This window comes from Salvia splendens, chromosome 3, assembly GCF_004379255.2.
Source record: "Salvia splendens isolate huo1 chromosome 3, SspV2, whole genome shotgun sequence".
In the NCBI taxonomy this organism is placed as follows: domain Eukaryota; kingdom Viridiplantae; phylum Streptophyta; class Magnoliopsida; order Lamiales; family Lamiaceae; genus Salvia; species Salvia splendens.
In genome coordinates this window covers 8,538,978-8,559,102 of record NC_056034.1, presented here as the reverse complement: position 1 = coordinate 8,559,102, position 20,125 = coordinate 8,538,978, and the positions used below count along the sequence as shown (strand labels likewise).

The 20,125-nt window shown below is 38.5% G+C and overlaps 1 protein-coding gene and 1 pseudogene across 2 annotated transcripts; one reads left to right on the top strand and one right to left on the bottom strand.

Annotated features, from left to right (window-relative positions):
• Window positions 1-4,355: 4,355 nt before the first annotated feature.
• Window positions 4,356-7,926, bottom strand: LOC121794728 (ATP-citrate synthase alpha chain protein 1). Of its 2 annotated transcripts, none has more exons than XM_042193032.1 (12): window positions 7,787-7,926; window positions 7,506-7,616; window positions 6,613-6,789; window positions 6,241-6,483; window positions 6,068-6,119; window positions 5,857-5,971; window positions 5,623-5,704; window positions 5,356-5,451; window positions 5,137-5,238; window positions 4,948-5,064; window positions 4,744-4,860; window positions 4,356-4,654 (listed from the first exon to the last, which is right to left on the bottom strand). In XM_042193032.1, exons 2-12 carry the CDS (start codon window positions 7,602-7,604, stop codon window positions 4,583-4,585), a joined length of 1,272 nt encoding a protein of 423 aa, XP_042048966.1. In that variant the 5' UTR covers window positions 7,605-7,616; window positions 7,787-7,926; the 3' UTR covers window positions 4,356-4,582. The 2 variants fall into 2 exon arrangements, with proteins under 2 accessions (XP_042048966.1, XP_042048965.1); XM_042193031.1 differs by having other exon boundaries at window positions 7,506-7,650; window positions 7,787-7,880.
• Window positions 7,927-17,038: 9,112 nt separating this feature from the next.
• Window positions 17,039-18,471, top strand: LOC121794026 (annotated as a pseudogene).
• Window positions 18,472-20,125: the final 1,654 nt, after the last annotated feature.

Here is a 20,125-nt window from a genome sequence, read left to right as displayed (position 1 = left end):
TCTCTAAATTCAAAATCTCAAAACTCAAAGAAGCAGAAGAAGATATCATTAGCTGCGACGTCTTATTCCGTGGGATCAAAGCTCGAGGCAACAAAAATTTGCAGCGATAGACTTGGGGAGGTGAAGGATTTTATTTCGAATTTGAGAGAGAGCTCCGACGAACTTTTAGTCTGTGGATTTCAACGATACTTGAAAATTCAGGGTGTTTGATTTTTTTATTCGACGCATTTGCTCAAATGGATCCATGAATAGATTAAATTTTGGAGAAGAATAATGTTTTGAGATGAAGAATGTAGAGTGTTTGAGTGATAATAGAGAGTTTTTTTTATGGTGGATTAATTTGTGGGAATGATTTGATATTTATAGAAGTGATTGGGGGGTTAAAAAATATAAAAAAATAAAAAAAATTGCAAAAATTGGCTACAAACGACTAGTATATTTTTTTGGTTTTTTTTTTTTAATTTTCAAAATTTTCCTGAATTTTTTAAAAAATATATAAAAAACATTTTTCGGATAAAAATGACACCCACTCGCCGGCCGGCGAGTGGTCGTCACAGATGAACCGGAGCTCGCCACGTCGCCAACGCGCGTGGCGTGCTGTCTCGCGAGATTTCCGCGAGACAAGGGACGGGATGGGGACGAGACGGAGCCCGCAACGCTATCTCGATGCGGTCTCGTCTCTCCGAGATGAGATAGAGCCCGAAACGAGACGCGTTGCGGGTGCCCTTAGACCATGTTTATCAGCAACCTCCCAACCCAACCCAACCATCCACTTTTTCAATATTTAATTCATTTTTATCTCCTCCACATCATCTTCCACATCATTAATATTCATCCAACCCAACCATACATATTTTCATGGTTTATCAATGACCACCCAACCACACTATTATATTTTTATTTTTATATTATTTTTTAATACTATTATTATTACATGAAATACTTATTATTGTAAATTTATCGAAAAAACGTAATAAATGACAAACTAAAAATTATAAAAACAAACAAATAAAAAACATAAGAATTATAGGAGGAGAAAAGATGATATTTTTTTGTATGCAAAACTATAGCAAATGTGATCTCTATTTATAGAGGAAGAAAAATTATGAATTTTAGTATAATTATTATAATTTTTTAATATAATATATTAAAGATATATAAATTATTAAAAATAATAATATCAGCCAATGAAATTGTGCCATTTGGCACAATCTCATTGGCTGAGTGGTGAGAGTGGGGGAGAGACCTTTCGGTCTGTTTGAAGAGAGAATGCAACTCATGTCAAAGAGAGAGACCCATGATTGAATAAATTTTTTTTTTAATTTGTTTGCTGATATGGCGGTCGACCTCATGCAGCGATAAACATGGTCTTAGAGCATCTAAAATGGCGGACGTCCGGTCGGACGTGCGCGACGGGCGATCGGGACGTCCGCCATTATGGCAGGGGAGGTCGGATACGGACTTTTCGTGAGGACGTCGGGTGTCCTCGGACGTCGGCGCGACGGGCGGGCGGATGTCCGCCATTGTGGCGTGGGTCGGACGTCCGATTTTTAAATTTTTTTTAATTTTTGTTAAACTCTATATATACGGCTCGTTGAATTTTATTTCATTCGCGGAAGGGTTGACGTTGATGTTAGTACTTTTTTTTGTTTTATTACTATGTAATTTTTTTTTCAAATCATGTGAATTTGTAATTTTTAAATGAAGTTGTTAATTTTTCCCGTTCGTATTCGTGTTGAAATTTTATTTCCGTAAACGTAAATTGTTTTATTTTGAATTTGTGATTTTTTTTATTGCGGGAAGTCCTAGTGGGAAGGGCGGATTGTGAAGGGGATGTCCTAGTGACGTGGCAGTGGGATGGGAAGTCCTAGTGACGTGGCGGGAGGTGTTTTCGGAATGTCCTAGTGGATGTCCGAGTGGGACATCCGCCAACTGGAGTTGCTCTTAGAGCATCTCCAGTAAGACTGGACGTCAAATAGCCCTCACATAGCCTTCACACTGCCACATCATCAGCACTACAATTCTCCTGCCACATCAGCTTGCCACATCAACTGGACATCAAATAGCCCTCACATAGCCTTCACACTACTTATCCACATCACTAATAACAATTATATAATTTAATTTACACTAGTATCAACATACGGAATTTAATTTACGAGACAAATACATTTAAATTGAATAATACTATTAAAATTTCAAAAAGTACAATAATTTAAAAAAAATACATTTAAAAAAATTACATTTAAAAAAATTACATAAATTTACATAAAAACTAACGCCTTGCAATCCTCCGCGCCCACAACTCTTCAACTAAATCCTTTTGGAGTCGAATATGAGCCTCCGTCTGACGCATGTCAGCATGTGCTTGGAGGAGGGCTTCTTCATCGTGAGGTACCCTACCTCGTACGTTGGCGGTGGCGACGCCGTGGCTTGGACTGGCCTTATTATCGTCGTTGGCCCAATCAGTCAGTTGTACATCTTCATCTTCGACAATCATGTTGTGCATGATAATACAGGCGTACAGTATATCAGCAATGCAGTCAACATTCCACAAACGCGTTGGTCCCTTAACTGCAGCCCATCGAGCCTGAAGCACACCAAATGCGCGCTCCACGTCCTTTCGCGCCGACTCCTGCCGCGTCGCAAAGTAGGCCTTCTTCGCATCTGATGCGCACCGGATCGTCTTCACCAGAAAGTAAGGTAGAGAGAGTACTCGTTAAAACAAGTGGTGCGAATGAAAATGACATTCAAAGCGCGTATATATAGTGTTTTCAAAAGAAAAAAAAATAAAAAATAAAATCTGACGCCGGTTTGACGCCGATCCGGGACCCACAATGGCGCCGTGAGGATCGGCGTCAGAACCGGCGTCATCGCGCGAATCGGCATGGCCACGCCGATTTCGCCGACGCCGGTTCCAATGGTTCGGCGTCAGAACCGGCGTCGGCGAAAAATCGGCGTCGCGATTTTGACGCCGGCATTGGAGATGCTCTTAGAGAAATGGAAGATCTGTTCTCCACCGTGTCTACGTGTCATGTTTTGTTTGGTCAACTAAATGTTGTGTGACATGACATCTTATCACATGAAAAAGCTTATGCAAGTGCACATGGACTGAGACTACTCATTTATTTTACATACTACTACTTTCTTTGTACCACGTTTCAATTTTGAACATAACTTACTTCGTCCAATTTATGACAATTTATTTTGTTGGGAAAGGAAATTCAGATATAAGGATATAAATTATTTCACGACAATAATTAAGCTTATGGAGTAATATATTACTACTATATTATTTATATTATTCAAACTCTTTCAGCTGTAATAGTACTTTCTTAAGAGGAGCCAATTTGGCAATTTACATTTTAGGGTTCCAGTATTTCTTTTTTCTTTTACAATTTCTTAATCTAATTATTCAAACCTCATTCAACTAATTAGTACAAAGGATTGTCTTTGCCGTAAAGTTCATTTATTCGTTACAAGATGCTATTCTGATGATCATAGTGCGAGACATTGCCATTGTTTTTGAGCCTGTTTAGTTAGGTTTTCTTACATTTATTGTTGCCAAACATATTCTATACAGAAAGTAAAATGCTGGCAAAAAGATTGTACAGTTATTTATATGTACCAACATAATTTTGTGATTATTGTGATATGTATGAAAAATGTGTTGTACAAAGCATTAGATTAAGATAAAGGTCCGTTCAGTTTTCCACTATAGCTGATGATTAGAGGCCATATTTGTTTTTATAGGAAAAAATTGTTTGGTTGCTCTTTCTCTAAAAAATCTTGGCATGTGACTGATGTATTGCAATCTGTCTCTAAAGTGTTAAAATTAGATAGAGAAAATAATAAAAGAGAATTCATTTAGTCTATAAATTGCATACAAATCTGACTTCACTTAATGGCCAACGTCTGTATACCCCCACACTAATTATCTTACATACATAGTGGTGTGAGACATTGAAGTCGATAACAATGGACCTTCTAAAGGGCCAACGTGGATTACAATTGATTTTTTTTACCAAGCTACTATTTTTAATTGTTTTTCAAACGAAGTCATTGGTTTACGATCACATTGGTCCTTTCCCAAACCATAACTTCAAAATCCACGGATCTTTAAAAAAAATACAAATATTACAAACTAAACATGAAAATTCAACTTAAAAACAAATTTATCAAAAGAAAAAGCTCATTTGGCTCATAAACCCCAAACCAATTATCTTACGCTAACTGATATAGAATATTGAATTCATGGTGATGATCACAAATTTATAGTTGTATTAATTTTATACGTACGGCATTATGCGTATACATTCTCAGGTATATAGAAATAGAAAAGCAAAAGCAGAATCTCATTGCAATTTCATACAGCATTTTATTGGGATAAGTAAATTGAGAGGTGCTTCACCATTCATAATAAATCCTTGACCTTCTAACTCACAATATTACTGGATAAGGGCATACAGACCAATTTCTGAGACCCATTTACGAAACAGTGAAGAAACGCAATCCAAAATGATTGGTTAAACTTAAAAGAAAAAGACAGATAAAAGAGTTGAAATTGAGGATTATAGCATCTTCAAGCAGCTGCACTGATGCATTCAATAGCCTGTTTGCAGATTCCAGTCATGGTTGCCTCGGGTCCATAAACCTACATCCCAAACAAATCAATCAGTAAGGACTTTTGCCATGAAAACCTTTGCAGGTTTCAACCACATTATATCAACAATGTATGTATACCTCAATAGGAAGGCCGATTTCTTCAGCAAGAATCCTCATTTTCTCAAGTCCCTTCTGGTAATTAGGCCCTCCTCTTCGGACATACAAGCTCATTCTGGCAGCCTTGAGTTTTGCTTCCTGGTACAACATCAACCACATCAGGAGCCGAGCTTTCTCGATGAGAAGTTATACATATATTAGTCTGCGTGAGGTTTTGGTATATACCTTTTCTCTTAGAGCACGGATGATGCCACTGAATGTGGCAGCAACATCAGTGAAGTTAGCTATTCCACCACCTATCACGAGGGCTCTCTTTCTGCCATCAGGTTCTGCAGTTGCACACTGTAAACAACTCATTAGCATGCGTAAGAAGTGATCCTGAGTTTCTACTCAATGCAAGAAATTGATTCTTACATCAATCACTACTCGGGCATACTGCAAGACTTCCTCCTCGTTGGGAGCACCACTGTATTCCGCATAGTTCCCAAGCTCAGAAGCAAAACCAAGATCTCCAACCTATTACCAGGTTTGAGAAACCGTGTGAAACTTGGATATTTACCAATTGACAAGAAAATGGAGAACAATTTCAGTAAAGTCAAGTGAAATATAATAACATTAAGACGAGGAACATACAGTATCAGCATAGATGACACTTGCACCTCCTCCAGCAACCATGGTCCAGATTCTCCCTTTGGGGTTCAAGACAGTGAACTTCAATGATGCACTTGTCTGCAAATAATGATATATACGAACTTTAATTGTGCATTAAAAAAGCAGGTGCCGGTTTTGTGAGTGAATAATGCAAGGGGGAAAAATGCTTCCACATTTGAGATTAAAATGGTGTGAATACCAATTCGGAGACAAATAGCTTTATAAGAGAATCTACATATCAATGAGTACCTTCTCATCAAGTCCATGAATAAAGCTCTCTGTTGGACTCATAACTCTTCCGAAAGGCAACGGGAATTCAATATTTCCCCATCTGCAAGATCGAGGTTATATAAGCAATTAATATAGTTTGATGATTTTTTACACATATTAAAGCAATACCATGCACACAAAGGTTAATATGTTTATGAACTGCCTGAAAGTTAATCTCATATAACGAACAGAAAAATACGATCATAGTATTACTTTTTGAAGTTCTTGAAAGCAGCAGTATCGTCAAGCTCGCCTCTCATATCCAAAGGATAAGGCTTTCCGTTAACCAAGGTGAAAGGGTTCATCTCAAGGAAAGTGAAGTCCAAATCTAAATAAAGATAAACCAGGTTATTTTCAAAACTCTAGAGAAGATTACAACCTTAACCTTAAGAAGGAGGCTTGCTTTGCAAGATCTTACACCTACCTAAAAATAGAGCATATACAAATGAGATGAACTCCTCAATTACAGGTTTGACCTGCAGCACAAAAAATTATGTATAAGCAATGGCGAAATGGAAGTATATATTCAATACGTGCAGTAAATAAGTGAAACAGCAACAATAATGTTAAGAGGAAGATTGTTTATTGACAATTTACCTCTAAGGGAAGTGTCGCCACGAGTGGAGCACATAGCTCTACTGTAAAGGATGCACCTGTTGGGACAAATATAGTTTTGACCTTGTCCCAGTTCTCTTCAATATCAATTCCTCCGCATTCTGAAAAGCTAATGCTACAACCAAGCCTATCAGAGACAATGTTTAGGTAGAATTCCTCATTGTGAGGAATAAATGGTTCAACAATAAATGTAGTAATGGGTCCTTTGCAGCCTCCCATCTCTACCTGTTCACACAAGATATGTGTCAGGCAGAGTATTGAATTAAGCTAAAATCACTTCTTATCATAGGATATCTGATATTGTGCCAGTATAACACTGAATTAGCACAAGAAATACTAAAAATCAACATGTACCTCTTTGCCAAGTCGCTCTTTCACAAAAGCAGCAACTCCGGCCAAATCTAGGTTCAAAGCAACAAGACCACTTTTACCACGTTTCCCAAACAGCATATCAGGTTTGACAACCAATCTTGTAGATGAAAGCCATGGCTCTTTGTCTACTAGTTGATTAAAATCAGTAGACTCAGTCACCTAAAACATTACAAGCAGATTTTGGTTTATTGAAGCCTGAAGAGGCTTGAAACTGGGTTCTTAATCAAGATGATGCAAGCTAACAGTTTGAATTATAAATGTAAACTCTGCCACATACAAGCCAAGTATCATTGCATGGCTGTTGCATCAATTTTCAACAAAGCTGATAATAGTACAAAGTAAAATCAATGTACAAACCGGTTTGATGCAGGTTTTCCGACATTCGTATTGTCCATTCAGAATGAGTAAACTTTGTTGACATTTCTTCCACATTTTCAGTACATCTTCAAGAAAGTACACTATAAATTTGCTCAATACAGTTGTCCTGATTATTTACCTAACTTTAGGTGATTTAATTTATATTGTCACTGAAAACGAAAAATGAATTTCCAAATTCCAATCAAAAGGCGCATGAGTTAGGTACAGTTCTATATGATTAGCTCAGATGAGAAACCTATTTAAAGTACAGCTACTTTGAGTAACAAGGAAAAAGAGAATCAGGTGAACTGCACCGCCAATCATAGCATATTAGGAGTATCATTATCTTCCTTAGATCGCATTATATTCATTATGCTAGATTTAATTCTACCACATATTCTTCCCCAACAACACGCAGAATGTAAATCTCTAGCCAAATAATACGAAAACAATATAAAAAGGACTAGATCTCAACAAAACCAATCAGTCTAACTAACTACCACAAACATCGAGCTCACCTGAGCAGATTTGATTTCCAAATCGGATCCAGAAATCCTCTTGAAATGCTCCTTCAACAGTCTCTTGGAGTCGTACTCTCTGATCTTCTTCCTCGCCATTTTCCTATTAACCTGATTTCCAAACCAGCTAATTAAAAGAAAAACACTGATCCAATCCCCAGATCAGAAACAAGCATTAATAAATCTAAGATTCAGAGTCCAAAATCAACAAATCAAAACTCAACATTGCATATATCTCATATAGCTGAGATTAGAAGATAGAAAGAGAGCAGAGATATTACTGTTTGAACGAAAGCGGATTGGAGATGAGACTGAGAGAATTTGTTGGCGCAGACTAGAACGACTCACAGCTTGAAATCTGGTAATCCACCTACTTATATTTATAGTTAGGGGGTTCAATTAACATGACAAAAATTAGTATAATTTGTTATATATTTATTAGTTATATTTATATCAAGCGGGAAATGGACCGCCGAATTTGACATATACCCTGGTACACCTACTTGTGCTAAAAAATTAATAATCCTAAAATGCACACTTTGTTTGGTATGTAATTTTACATCACATATATTTATATTCATAATACCAGATATATGAATTGAATCTCACTTCCATTTTCCAAATATACATTATTAAAATATGCCACTTATATATATTGGAAATAATTTTTAAGTCAATATAATCGGTATGCATAAGAATAGGTGAGTGTGTGATTTGTTCTTTAATAGTACTACTACTGTATTTTAGTTTAGTTATCAAGTTTGAAATCAATACGTTTGAGTTGAGTCGATCGATTTTGAAGTTTTGATGCAAGAAGTCAAGTCAATACTGGACTGCTGAATAAGTACTTCATTTTCCATATCAAAAATATGGAAGACTCCCATTCACATGCGAATTTCATTGTAATAGAAAAATAGAGATGGAATGCTATAATGGGAAATGGAATGCCTCAAATTCCCATAGCACTATTCTCGTTTTATGGTTGAGCAGCATTATTTGGATATTATGATTGATCACAAAATATTTTCTCTAATCTATAAAAATCTGTATAAGCTTATGTATGTAAATTGGATTAAATTTATTATTTTATTTATTATAAATACTCTTAAATAAATGTATATTATAATTACCATATATTAGTCAAATAGCTTTTCCAAGTTTTGATTTCAGATGAGAAAGTTTACATAAGATTTAAAGTACGTACTTGGATATGCTATCTCAATCTATCTAAACCAATCTCTATGTTTCGGTGCTTTATTTTCAATTATTAAGTTGATTTAAACTTTTGTCTAATTTTAATTTCTTGTCTTTTTGTCCCTTTACTGTATAAGAGTTTACAATTGTATTGAATTTTAGGTTTGTTGTTAATAACTAATCATGTATATTAACGGTAATACGGTATCTAGTTTTAATTTCAAGTAGTAGTAATAAATTTTAAGTAAAGTTCATTATTTCGTAATTAAAATATATTATTATTAACTAGTATTATACTATAAAATATGAATTTAATAATGGGATGTAGGAAAAATATTGCGACGAAGGACACCCGTGGAATTTAAGTATTATCTCACTCTTTAAGGGATTATAGGTGACAGAAACTTAATAATGCGAAATATAAGATGAAATATCATTTAGCATAGGTATAATATATGGTGATGACCTGGCTAAAATAAATACTCTACAACCATTGCAAGCACTAGTTATTTATGCATTTATTTATTAATTAGTGTTTATTAAATGTACCCACTAGTTGTTAAGGTAGCACTAATTTCAGCCTCCCTAATTTGACCTGTCAAAGTCCATGAACAATGCGAAGCAATCTAGGGATATGGTGATGGTATAATTAGGGGAACACCCAAATTAAAACGAACGGAAAAACTGAACTTTCCTAATAACTAAAAATCGAGCCAAAGGCAGGTTGGTACACTTGTGACAAAAAAAAAAGCCAAATTGAAATTTAAATAATATCTAACCAGAAAAATTGAACCACAAAACCAATCTAAACTGACCGAAATTGTATAACAATATCCAAAAATATAAAATAAAAAAATTCAAAAAATCAATTATTCAAATATTATGTGTGCCACATGCATATATTTCAACGATTCATTAAGTTGACTTTTAGTTTGTAAGTAGTATTCATTCGTTCCATAGTAGTGGAATCATTTCTTTTCTACATGATGATTAATAAAATTGTGTAATGTATTAAATAAAAAGATAATAAAGTATGAGAGAGGAAAAAATAGAGAGAAGAAAGTATGAGAAAGAGAGAGAAGTAACTGAGAAGAAATATGTTGACTTTTACTAAAAAGGAAAATGACTCGACTACTATAGAACGTATCAAAATGGCAAAATAACTCTACTACTATGGAACAGGAAAATATAAATTAGTTAAATATATAAAAATAGAAATATATAGTTCTATAATAATAAAATTAAATTCAATTTTTTATACCTGAACTGGAACAAAACATCAAAATTTTCTAAAAAATAAAATCGCACGTTACGAAATAAAAAAAAAAAACTAAATTTCAAATTTTGAGTTGGATTGGTTCGGAAATTCGATTTGTGAGGTTTTTGCTCATCCCTATCCAACTAATAATGCTACATTTATTTCAATCTTTTATTTTGGTTCCATTTATTTCAATCTTTTCTTAAATGGAAGAGGGTGATTTCTAGTCGTTACAATGTCTTTTAATGATCTAGTCAAGACCAATATTATCTTAGATTCAATCTGAGTAACACAGGTTGTTTAAAGGATAAACCGAAAAAAAACACAAGTTTAGTCGGAATTATGGTTAATACTGCTATTTTGACATTTTTAAAAATAGTTTTATGGTTAAATTTTGGCATACTACATGTCTGAATTTATTGGTGTGACGCTTATATATGTAAAAATTAAAGACTTGACTGATTAAGTATATTGATGTTACGACCCTATTTTGCTAAGGATAGCGAAAATGGGTAATTCGCGACTAATAAGGGGGATTATAGAAGCGGGAAAAAGAAAGGGGTAAAATTCAAGGAACTTGCCGAAAAGCCGATCGAAAGGTACCATAAAATAGGAGCCAAGTATTTAATCACAAGGTCTCAAAAATAGAATAATTGCTCTTATCAACTAAATCAGAGTTCGATGGTGAGACTTTGAAGTTCTCACTTAACAAAAGTACAGCGGAATAGGTCTTTACTAAATGACTTCGTGTATGAAGACATGAATCGTCGAGAAATCCACTTGATTATTTAATAACATCGACTTCGATCCATACTCCTTCCTCTTGACGTTCAACCTGCACATTTATAAATACACGCAGGGCTGAGTACAGGAGTACTCAGTGGACACTTGCCAAAAACAAAGCATACATTATATAGTTGTCATCCACCAACAGTATCACACAGGGTTTTTCTTAAAAGGCCCGAGCATACTAAATTCATTTGTGATCTTAAAAGTCCGGCTGCAGTCTAAGTTCTTTAAACTCATACCTTGTCTGAAAAGTCGTGTACCGAGAAGGTGGCCACCTTCACGGATACCATGGCCGGCCAAGCTCTCTAGGATGGCTCAAGGCTCTTGTGCACGTTATTCCTAACAGGATTTGCGGTCCCATTGGGAACCGAATTCGTTACTTAGTTTTGGCATCGTCAAAACTCTCGGCATATAGCCCCAATAGACAGGCCTCGAAAACAAACATTTTATGGCATGACAACAACTTTAAAATAACCACAGCTCCATTTTGAGAAAAGATGATATTTCATAACTTCAAAAGTATTTGCTTCATATCCACACTAATGTGCTGGATATTTAAAAGAAAGCCCACCTGATACGCTTATCTCCACTTAACAACTCTCGTCTGGCCTCACTTGCCCTTGAACAATTTATCCTTTGAAAATAAATAGCGTAGCACGCTAATTAGTACTTGAATTATTTTTATGAGAAAAGAACGCATGCATCCTAAAGGATAGCACCTATATCTTAGTCTCGGCTTATAGGATTTTTCTTAATCCTATCTCGGGCTTCAATGCTCTACAGAATCTAATTATTCTCTTTACCAATATTGGAGAAATTCTATTTTCTCTAAAATAAATAATTGGGCACTTATTTAATAATATATGGATTCTTGAGAAATCCCTTCTTAAATCCTTTTCCTCCGGATTTTTCTTAAGGCCGTCCATGGCGTCGCGGGGCGACGCCGGTCTGCCCTTCACGCCTTCCCTTAACACCTTTCCATCTTTGGTAATTTAATACCTTATCCGGGAATTAATTTATTAAGCTTCAAGCTCAAATCCTTAAATTAATTCTACTCCAACAATATTTAATTCCAAGTCCATCAAAAATAATTTATGGAGTCCAACCTTAAGTCCTTAAAATCGCTCGGCCCAATTCTAAATTTAATTCCAAATCAACACACTTAAACTTCAAGTCCAACAATTATTTTATGCCTTGGCCCAAATAAATACACCACTTAATTATAGAAATGAAATGGGCCAACTATTAATTTAATCCCCATAGCCCAAGTTCCTTTAAAGATTAAATCATTGGCCTAGTTTAATCAAGTGGCCCAATAGGCTCAAATATACCCCCTCTCCATCATGACTCTCTCTCCCATTCTCATTCTAAATTCTGAAAGGCGGGTTTTCCTCACGGCTTCTCCGGAGAAGTCGCCGCCATCACTCCCCCTCTCCGGCGAACTCACGCCCGGAGTGGCTTCTCTTCCTTCTGACGAAATCAATGGTGGAGAGGAGGCGTCGCTGCCTGGCGAGTTGTCGTCTCTGGCAGCGCGTGCTCTCTCTCCGGGGACACGCGGCTCCTCCGCCGTCGTAGTCGGGGCACTGTGCCAGCTCTCGTGCCGACCTCTACCCCGCGAGCAGCAGCTCCTCCCGCCGTTCGCCCCTCGCCGTTCGCCGCTGCCTCCTTCACCGCTCGCCGTTCACCGCTGCCTCCATCGTGAGGCAGCCACGGCCCACGGCACTCACCGGAGGCTCACGCCCGCTCCCTCCGTCGAACGCCCTCCGGCGAGCGCTCTCCCTCTCGGCGAAGTCACCAATTGAGGGGAAAGGCGTCACCTTTCTCCCTCCGTCCCTCTCTCCCCGTCGCGCGTGGAAAGCCGGTCTTCACGGCGATATTCGGGGCTCCATCGGTGCTCGCTCATCTCCGGACGGCCCGTGGGTCTCTGCCCCAAGCTAAGTCCCGCTCCCCCTTCCCTTTTGAAGCTTGATTCCTTGCTTTGAGTTCTTACCTCAGTAGCTAAGTGGTGATGGGGAAAATTCATTGCGTTGCATTAAAGTTGATTCCTTGCTTTGAGTTCTTACCTCAGTAGCTAAGTGGTGATGGGGAAAATTCATTGCGTTGCATTAAAGTTGATTTTGAGATGAGAATTTAGCTCACTGAAATGAGCATTCGTTGTCTCCCCTTAAATGTTACATTTTGCTATGGTTCGTATCTAGTTACTGAGCATCTATGTTCTAAGTTCCTTGACTATCTATGATGCTCCTAATTGATGCAAGCTGTGGGTTTTGTGGAGGATACCTTGCTTGGTGATTTTCTCGGTTTTGGTCTGTCCCTCTGTGTTGCCGCTGCCTCTCCTCGCCTTTCCCTCCACTCCTCGCTGAACTCGTTGGTGTGTGTAAGCTTATGGTGTCGAAGTGGTGGGGACTGAGGAGAGGGTGATGGCAGCCTATATAGGCCTCGATTTTTTAGCCTTTTGCGTCTGAAATCTTGGGGGGTGATCCTTCCATTTCGAGGCCACATGCTTGGCTTACTTTTGAGCTTTGTGATTATGTTGATTATACTAAATTGGTGAAATTCTTGGGGAAAGAAAAGTCCTCCCTTGGCTGCTCCTTGAGTCTCGATAAAGGGGTCTCTACTCCTCAATTTTTGGCTCGTGGTTGAGTCTTCTTACTTGGTGGCAGCTTGGTTTTGATTCCTAGATGATGCAAGTTGCAATGGGACAAATTGTGGCTGTTCTCACAGCCAGAACCGCAGCCCCTTGGCTGTCCTAGCTTGCCTATTAGAGTATCTCCAATGGAGGCTAGCGGACCGGCTAGCTGATTCCCGGAGCTGGCCGGTCTGCTAGCCGAACCATTGTAGGCGGCGAGCGGAAAAACATCGAGAATTTCGGCGAGCGCACGCCGATTTTTGAGCGCTGGCCGATCGGCTGGCCGCCATTGTAGGCGGGCGATTGGCGAGCGATCGACCAACACTTTTTTTTTCGAAATACTATATATACGCGATTTGCACGTCATTTTCATTCGCACCGCTTGTTTTAACGACTTTTCTCTCTCACTTAATTTCTGTACAAGAGCAATAAAGCAAAATGGAGAACAACAATGAGTCTACTCCAGTGACGAGCGGGTCTCAAACTCCCACGGTACCCGTGGGAGGTGGATGAGGTCCGATGGCCGGGTACTACAACATGTACCCTTGGCAGCAGATGATGCTCGGGATGGCAGCCGGGGGTAGTATGCCGGGATGCCAAGGGATGCAGAGCGGGCAGGGGGTACCAACCCGGGATGCAGATGACTCGGAGTGGCAGCCGGGATGCAGATGTTGCCGGGGTGGCAGCCGTGGATGCAGGGGACGCCCGGGGGGGGACAATGTCTATCGCCCCAGTCTTGATTTTTTGACTGCTTCTTCACACACATCGACCCCATCGGAGATGCAGTTCACTAGGTGTGAGACTGGGGCAATAGACATTATTCCCCCCCCTCGGCGTCCCCTGCATCCGGGCTGCATCTCCGGCTGCCACCCCGGCATTATCTGCATTCCGGCTGCCCACCCTGGCATCATCTGCATCCAGGGTTGCATCCCCGGTACCCACTGCCCGCCCTGCATCCCCTGCCATCCCGGCATACTTCCCCAGGCTGCCATCCCGGACATCATCTGCTGCCAAGGGTACATGTTGTAGTACCCGGCCATCGGACCCCATCCACCTCCCGCGGGTACCATGGGAGTTTGAGACCCGCTCGTCACTGGAAACCCCTCGTTGTTGTTCTCCATTTTGCTTTATTACTCTTGTACATAAATTAAGTGAGAGAGATAAATCGTTAAAACAAGCGGTACGAATGAAAATGACGTGCAAATCGCGTATATATAGTGTTTTGAATTTTTTTTAAAAAAAGTGCTCGCCGATCGCCCGCCTACAATGGCGGCTGGCCGATCGGCCAACGCTAAAAAATCGGTGTGCGCTTGCCGAAATTCTCACCGTTTTTTCGCTCGCCGCCTACAATGGTTCGACTAGCAGACCGGCCAGCGCCGGGAATTGGCTAACCGATCCGCTAGCCTCCATTTGAGATGCTCTTAATTGAGCTTGCGTCTCCTTTCCCCTCAATTATGTGTCAAAATTTGATACACAAGGCGCTAGCCGGTCTGCTAGCCTCCATTGGAGATGCTCTTAATTGAGCTTGTGTCTCCTTTCCCCTCTTTTATGTGTCAAAATTTGATACTCCTTTTTGTGTTAACATTGTAGGTACAATGGCTATCCAAAATTGGAGTTTTATGGGAGCAAGAATCGAGAAGGGAGAAGGTGGGGGAAAGAGGATCTCTTCTTGTAGCTATTTGGTTCCCATACCAAATTAGTTAACTTCTAGATTTGCTTACTAGAGTTGGTAGGATGAATGGAGTAGTGTAGGTGTGTGTTGTCTCTTTCACGTATGTAAACATGTACTATTTGTATCTCCATTATTCATGAAATAATACTCCTCAAAGTATTTATCTAATAAAAGTATATCCTTTACTTTTATCCTTGAAATAATTTTCTTTGCACTTTGTTTCTTTCAACAACAATACTTAATTTATTCCAACGTCGGAAATTACAACGAAAATTCTATGCCTTCTAAACGAGAATTAATTGAGCTAATAAATTCGATTTATCTCGAAAGAAAGGAACGAAATTCCGGAGCATCACAATTGAACCATGCCTTTTAAGTAGTCGAATATTTTATCAATATAACATAATACTTTCTATTCCACATCATACTACATCCCCCGTACACAAGAAATAGACCAATTTTACTATTTTAGACCGTCCACCAAAATTAGACTAATTCTAAAAATGAAAAGTTTTAAACCAATATCAACCTTACAAATCATTCTAAAAGTGGACCTCATAATCTACTAACATTACTTCCACCACACTTTTCTTTCATCTCTCTCTTACTTACCAATTGTGCATTAAAACCCGTGTTATTTATAAATTTGTCTATTTTTCGTGGCCAGAAGTAGTAAGTAATTTCCCTCAAATTTAAAATTATGGGACAACTAAACAAATTTCAAAATTATGATTCGATCTTAGTTTAAAACGTTGGTCTCACGCCATGTGCGTGGAAATGTGAATTTGAAGGCATGTATTTCTTGGTGACTTTATCAAAGTTTATATTATTACAAATAGTAGTCTAGAGATTAACATGTACTAATAAAAGCTATACATGATTCTATGACATGAATATCAATTAATGAATCTTAATATTTTGGGTCAAAATGTTACAAATACTAATGGATATTTGTATTACCACATCAAAATCAAATTTCATCAATTACTTTTATTTATCGAAATTCATAAATGTGAAATATGAAGGAAAAAAAAAGTTATGTACTAGTATCAATAACTCCATTATTTTAGCCATCATTACATATTAGAAATAACTAAAAAATTGTATGCAAAAGATACTAGTAATTCACACCCCTACTACCATAATTAGCTAACTTACCGACAAACAGTTTTCTGGGGAAGAGACTTCCTGAAAAAGACTGGGCAAAATTCCAAGAAAGGACGTCATGGGAGCTCTTATCCGCCATTTGTACCCGCAAAAAAAAAAATTCCAATGAAGGGAAAGACGCGAGCGCGTCTCGCGTGTATAAATATGAAACACGCGTCTCTCTCTCGCGTGTATAAACAAACACGCATCACCGTGTCGCGTCGTTGTTTATACACGCATGAGGCTCATGCGTGTATAAAGAAGCAGAGACCTGAGACAGAGAAGGATTGACAGTTCCTGAGAAAATGCGGAGACGAGTATCACTTTAGGAACCAGGATGCCGTCAACGAACTGATTGGAAGTGGTCAAGAAGCTTGGAAGCGCAGCGACTGCCGACCGTTAGAATCGCGGCCGAGGACCACCGGTCTCCCATTGTCCTTGCACTTGAGTGACTCCGACAAATTGTTACAGTGCTGCAAAGACGAGCATAAACAAAACAATCGAGCACATTAATCATAAACAAGCATGAATTGCAGAGAGCGGAGCTTACAATGAAGGCCGTAAAAGCCATTTTTCTCCGACGAAATTCAGGTGTGAGGCAAACACGCATGAGCCTCATGCGTGTATAAACAACGACGCGACACGGTGATGCGTGTTTGTTTATACACGCGAGAGAGAGACGCGTGTTTCATATTTATACACGCGAGACACGCTCGCGTCTTTCCCTTCATTGGAAATTTTTTTTTTGCGGGTACAAATGGCGGATAAGAGCTCCCATGACGTCCTTTCTTGGAATTTTGCCAAAAAGACTGCCACTCTAAGCTGAGAAAATCCATCACCATTAACTTCCCTTGTGCTAAATTCATCTCAAATTTCAAATTAGAATCTCGGTTCTAACTGTACTCGATTTTGTGAACAGAGACGATGGAAAAAGAGAAATTAGATGAATTGAAGATCCAATGGCAGCAATTATTGAGCAAAGCGCAAGAATTTATTCAAGAGATCCCGCCGGGGCAGCTATACACCGCGATTGGGATCGTTCTATTCACCGCTTTTCTATTTACAGTCAGTAAGTTTTGATATCGACAAAGTCTCAACTCTGTTTCAGTTCAATTAAACTTGTGATCTTGTTTCACCAACATTGCCTACAAATTGGCTGACATTAACAATTAAACAACTCTTTCTTTGCAGTATATCGTTTAAAGCATAGATCAGCAAACACCATTCTATTCACTGGCCTTAGTGGGAGTGGGATAACTGTTCTCTTTTACCATGTAAGTAAGATTATGTGGATGCTGTCAATGAAAAATTTTGGCCCTTTATCTGCTTTGGTATACATGTATGCTGTCTCTCCTCTAGCTTCGTGATGGCTTCTCTCACCGGGACTCTGTAACATCAATGAAACCAAATGAAGGGCGTTTTTTACTGCACTCCGAGGCTAATAAGGTAATACTCCCTTATATCTTTGCACAACTATTCATGCCGAGGTAAGGGGTGGTGCTAATAGTTGCAGAAGGGCAAAATGAAGCCCGTTCACGTAGTTGATGTTCCTGGTCATTCGCAGCTTGTAGCTAAACTGGATGAGTTCTTGTCTCAAGCAGCTGGGTGGATTCTGTGGAGTTTCTACCACATCTTCGTGTTGCTTCTGAGTATGTCCATAAATGCAATGCACACGTTTACACTTTGAGAGCCATCGCTTGCTCATATTGTATCGTCTTTCCTGGTGAAGGTACCTGTACGATATTCTGACCAATGCAAGCGTAGTGAAAGGAAAGACTCCATTACTACTCCTGTGCAACAAGATGTCAACGGATTTCATCCGACGACAGCTGGAGAAGGAAATGTGAGATCATTTCATCCATCATCTCTGATCTGTCCATTATTATTCTTCACTTAGTAGTGAATTTTGAGTAGTATGTTTCTCACAAAGGTTCATAACTAACCTACTCTACTTCGTCTTCACCTCAGCAACAAACTTCGTGCTTCAAGGACAGCGCTGTCTTCAGCAAATACGAGTAAATGAGTATACGTTGGGTGTAGTCGGAGAAGCTTTTGCATTTTCTCAGTTCCATAACAAAGTTACAACTGCAGAAGCATCTGCCTTAACAGGTGATATCTATCATCTAGAGCAGTTTATCAGAGAATGTGTAAAGCCTTAACATGATTTGTGGGAGCCGTGAATACAACTTCAAAGAGGCCGATTGATGATATCTTGTATTTTCGAAACTGTAGAATTACCAACAGCAAATGTTTCCTGGTTGTTTGAAACCTTTGTGGCCTACCATGCATGTGTTGATAATAATTTTATTGATGTCTCATTTTTTGATTACTGCAAGATTATGGATTCGTTGGTTGTCTCTATTCCTTGTATTTCATAATGAAATACTCCATAAAATGGGAGTCTATGGTATAATCAAGCTCTATTTACAAAATTGTAGATGAAAATCAGAGCTTATATAAGTTGGTAAAAGTTACACATATCTCATATCACTCAACAATGTTATGAGAAATGTGGACAAATGCGGAGGACCTGTATGCAGCCACATCGCTCAAGCTCTCAAGCACTCCGATGGCATCTGAGTATTTTATCTTGATGAATAACTCTGTTTTGCTCTGAATATGAAAAACATATTCCATAACAGAGAAGGGCCAGAAGGCCAATGCCTAAACACCTGCAAAATTTTGTTTAACAGGATTACCTAACGACAACTAAACTATGGTAGAAATGGCAACGAGAGCAAAAATCAGAGAAGGGGGAGAAGACGAGGGTTAAAGAATCCGCTGTTCTTGGATAAACGGAAAAACATGTATAAGTTGCACCGTTGCAAAGAATGGTAGTACATACCACAGAGGAGCATATGGAGACGACAAGTCCATGAAAGGATAGGGCCACCTGTTCAGCAAGAAGGTTTCACACATTGTTTGTCAAAAATTGCAAGAATTATCATAAAATGTCAGGCAGCAATGAATGGGGAAACTGTACCAGATTGATACACAGGCATGTATGATCCACTGGAAAATGACGAAGATACACGTCCATAAAACAAAATATGCCATACGGAAGAAGGGAAATCTCTGTAAGTAATTAGAGATCCGTTAATCAAAAATTCATTAGAAACGATAGTAACTTGGTCATTGAGATACTACCAGGCGATTCAAAATTGCGTCACCAAGGAGAAGGATGGCGTTGACAGAATGCTTAGAGACAATTAGCTGCAGAAAATAATAAAGTGTTGACTCAATGACCGGAATAAGGCAGATATGGTGAAGTAAGACATCTCAATAAAGAAAAAAATTGATATTGGCCTTCATGTTGGAACTACTACGCTAGAAACAACACAATGGTGGAAAGATAATCATAAAAAAATAACTGGGAAATATTATACTCACAAAACTTAATCTGTAACCTCTGGCAATGAGAGATGGATAGAGTACCAACCAAAAGACAGAATCAGTGAGCATCACAGCCCCAGCAGACATCTACACCAGAATGAAATGAAAGTATGAGAACCTTGCATATGTTTCTTAGGTTACACAAATTTTAGTAACACATTACTTTCTGCAGATGACAAATAAAATATGATGCAGATTTCCTAAGTTACACTAACAAGGAAAAATTCACATATAAGCATGTAGATACACATTGCTATTGAACAGCAACTTGAGAGCAGGACTGCGTATAAGCCTATAATGTAAGTTCTCTGTCCACAGCAATTGAGATGCTCAAAATAAGACAAAATGAATCTCTGCCTAATTATAAGGGAAAAGAGATGCATTTTTATCCATAATACCATTCGAGCAATCTTTGCTAAGATAATCTGTAGGACTGAAGGTGAATTCTTACTTGAAATACCACTTGCATGATATAGCCCCATATGGATGCAGCAGTTCTGCAATTAGATTCACCACAACAATTTGAGCTTCTAGTTTGG

Bases quoted from the DNA above. Each gene is read 5' to 3' on its own strand.
- LOC121794728 (XM_042193032.1), bottom strand. From the start codon at position 7,604: ATGGCGAGGAAGAAGATCAGAGAGTACGACTCCAAGAGACTGTTGAAG. The intron at 5,239-5,355 runs GTATGTTCCTCG...ACCTGGTAATAG, and splicing joins GTGTCATCTATGCTGATACT to GTTGGAGATCTTGGTTTTGC. The intron at 5,065-5,136 runs GTAAGAATCAAT...AGTTGTTTACAG, and splicing joins ATGCCCGAGTAGTGATTGAT to TGTGCAACTGCAGAACCTGA.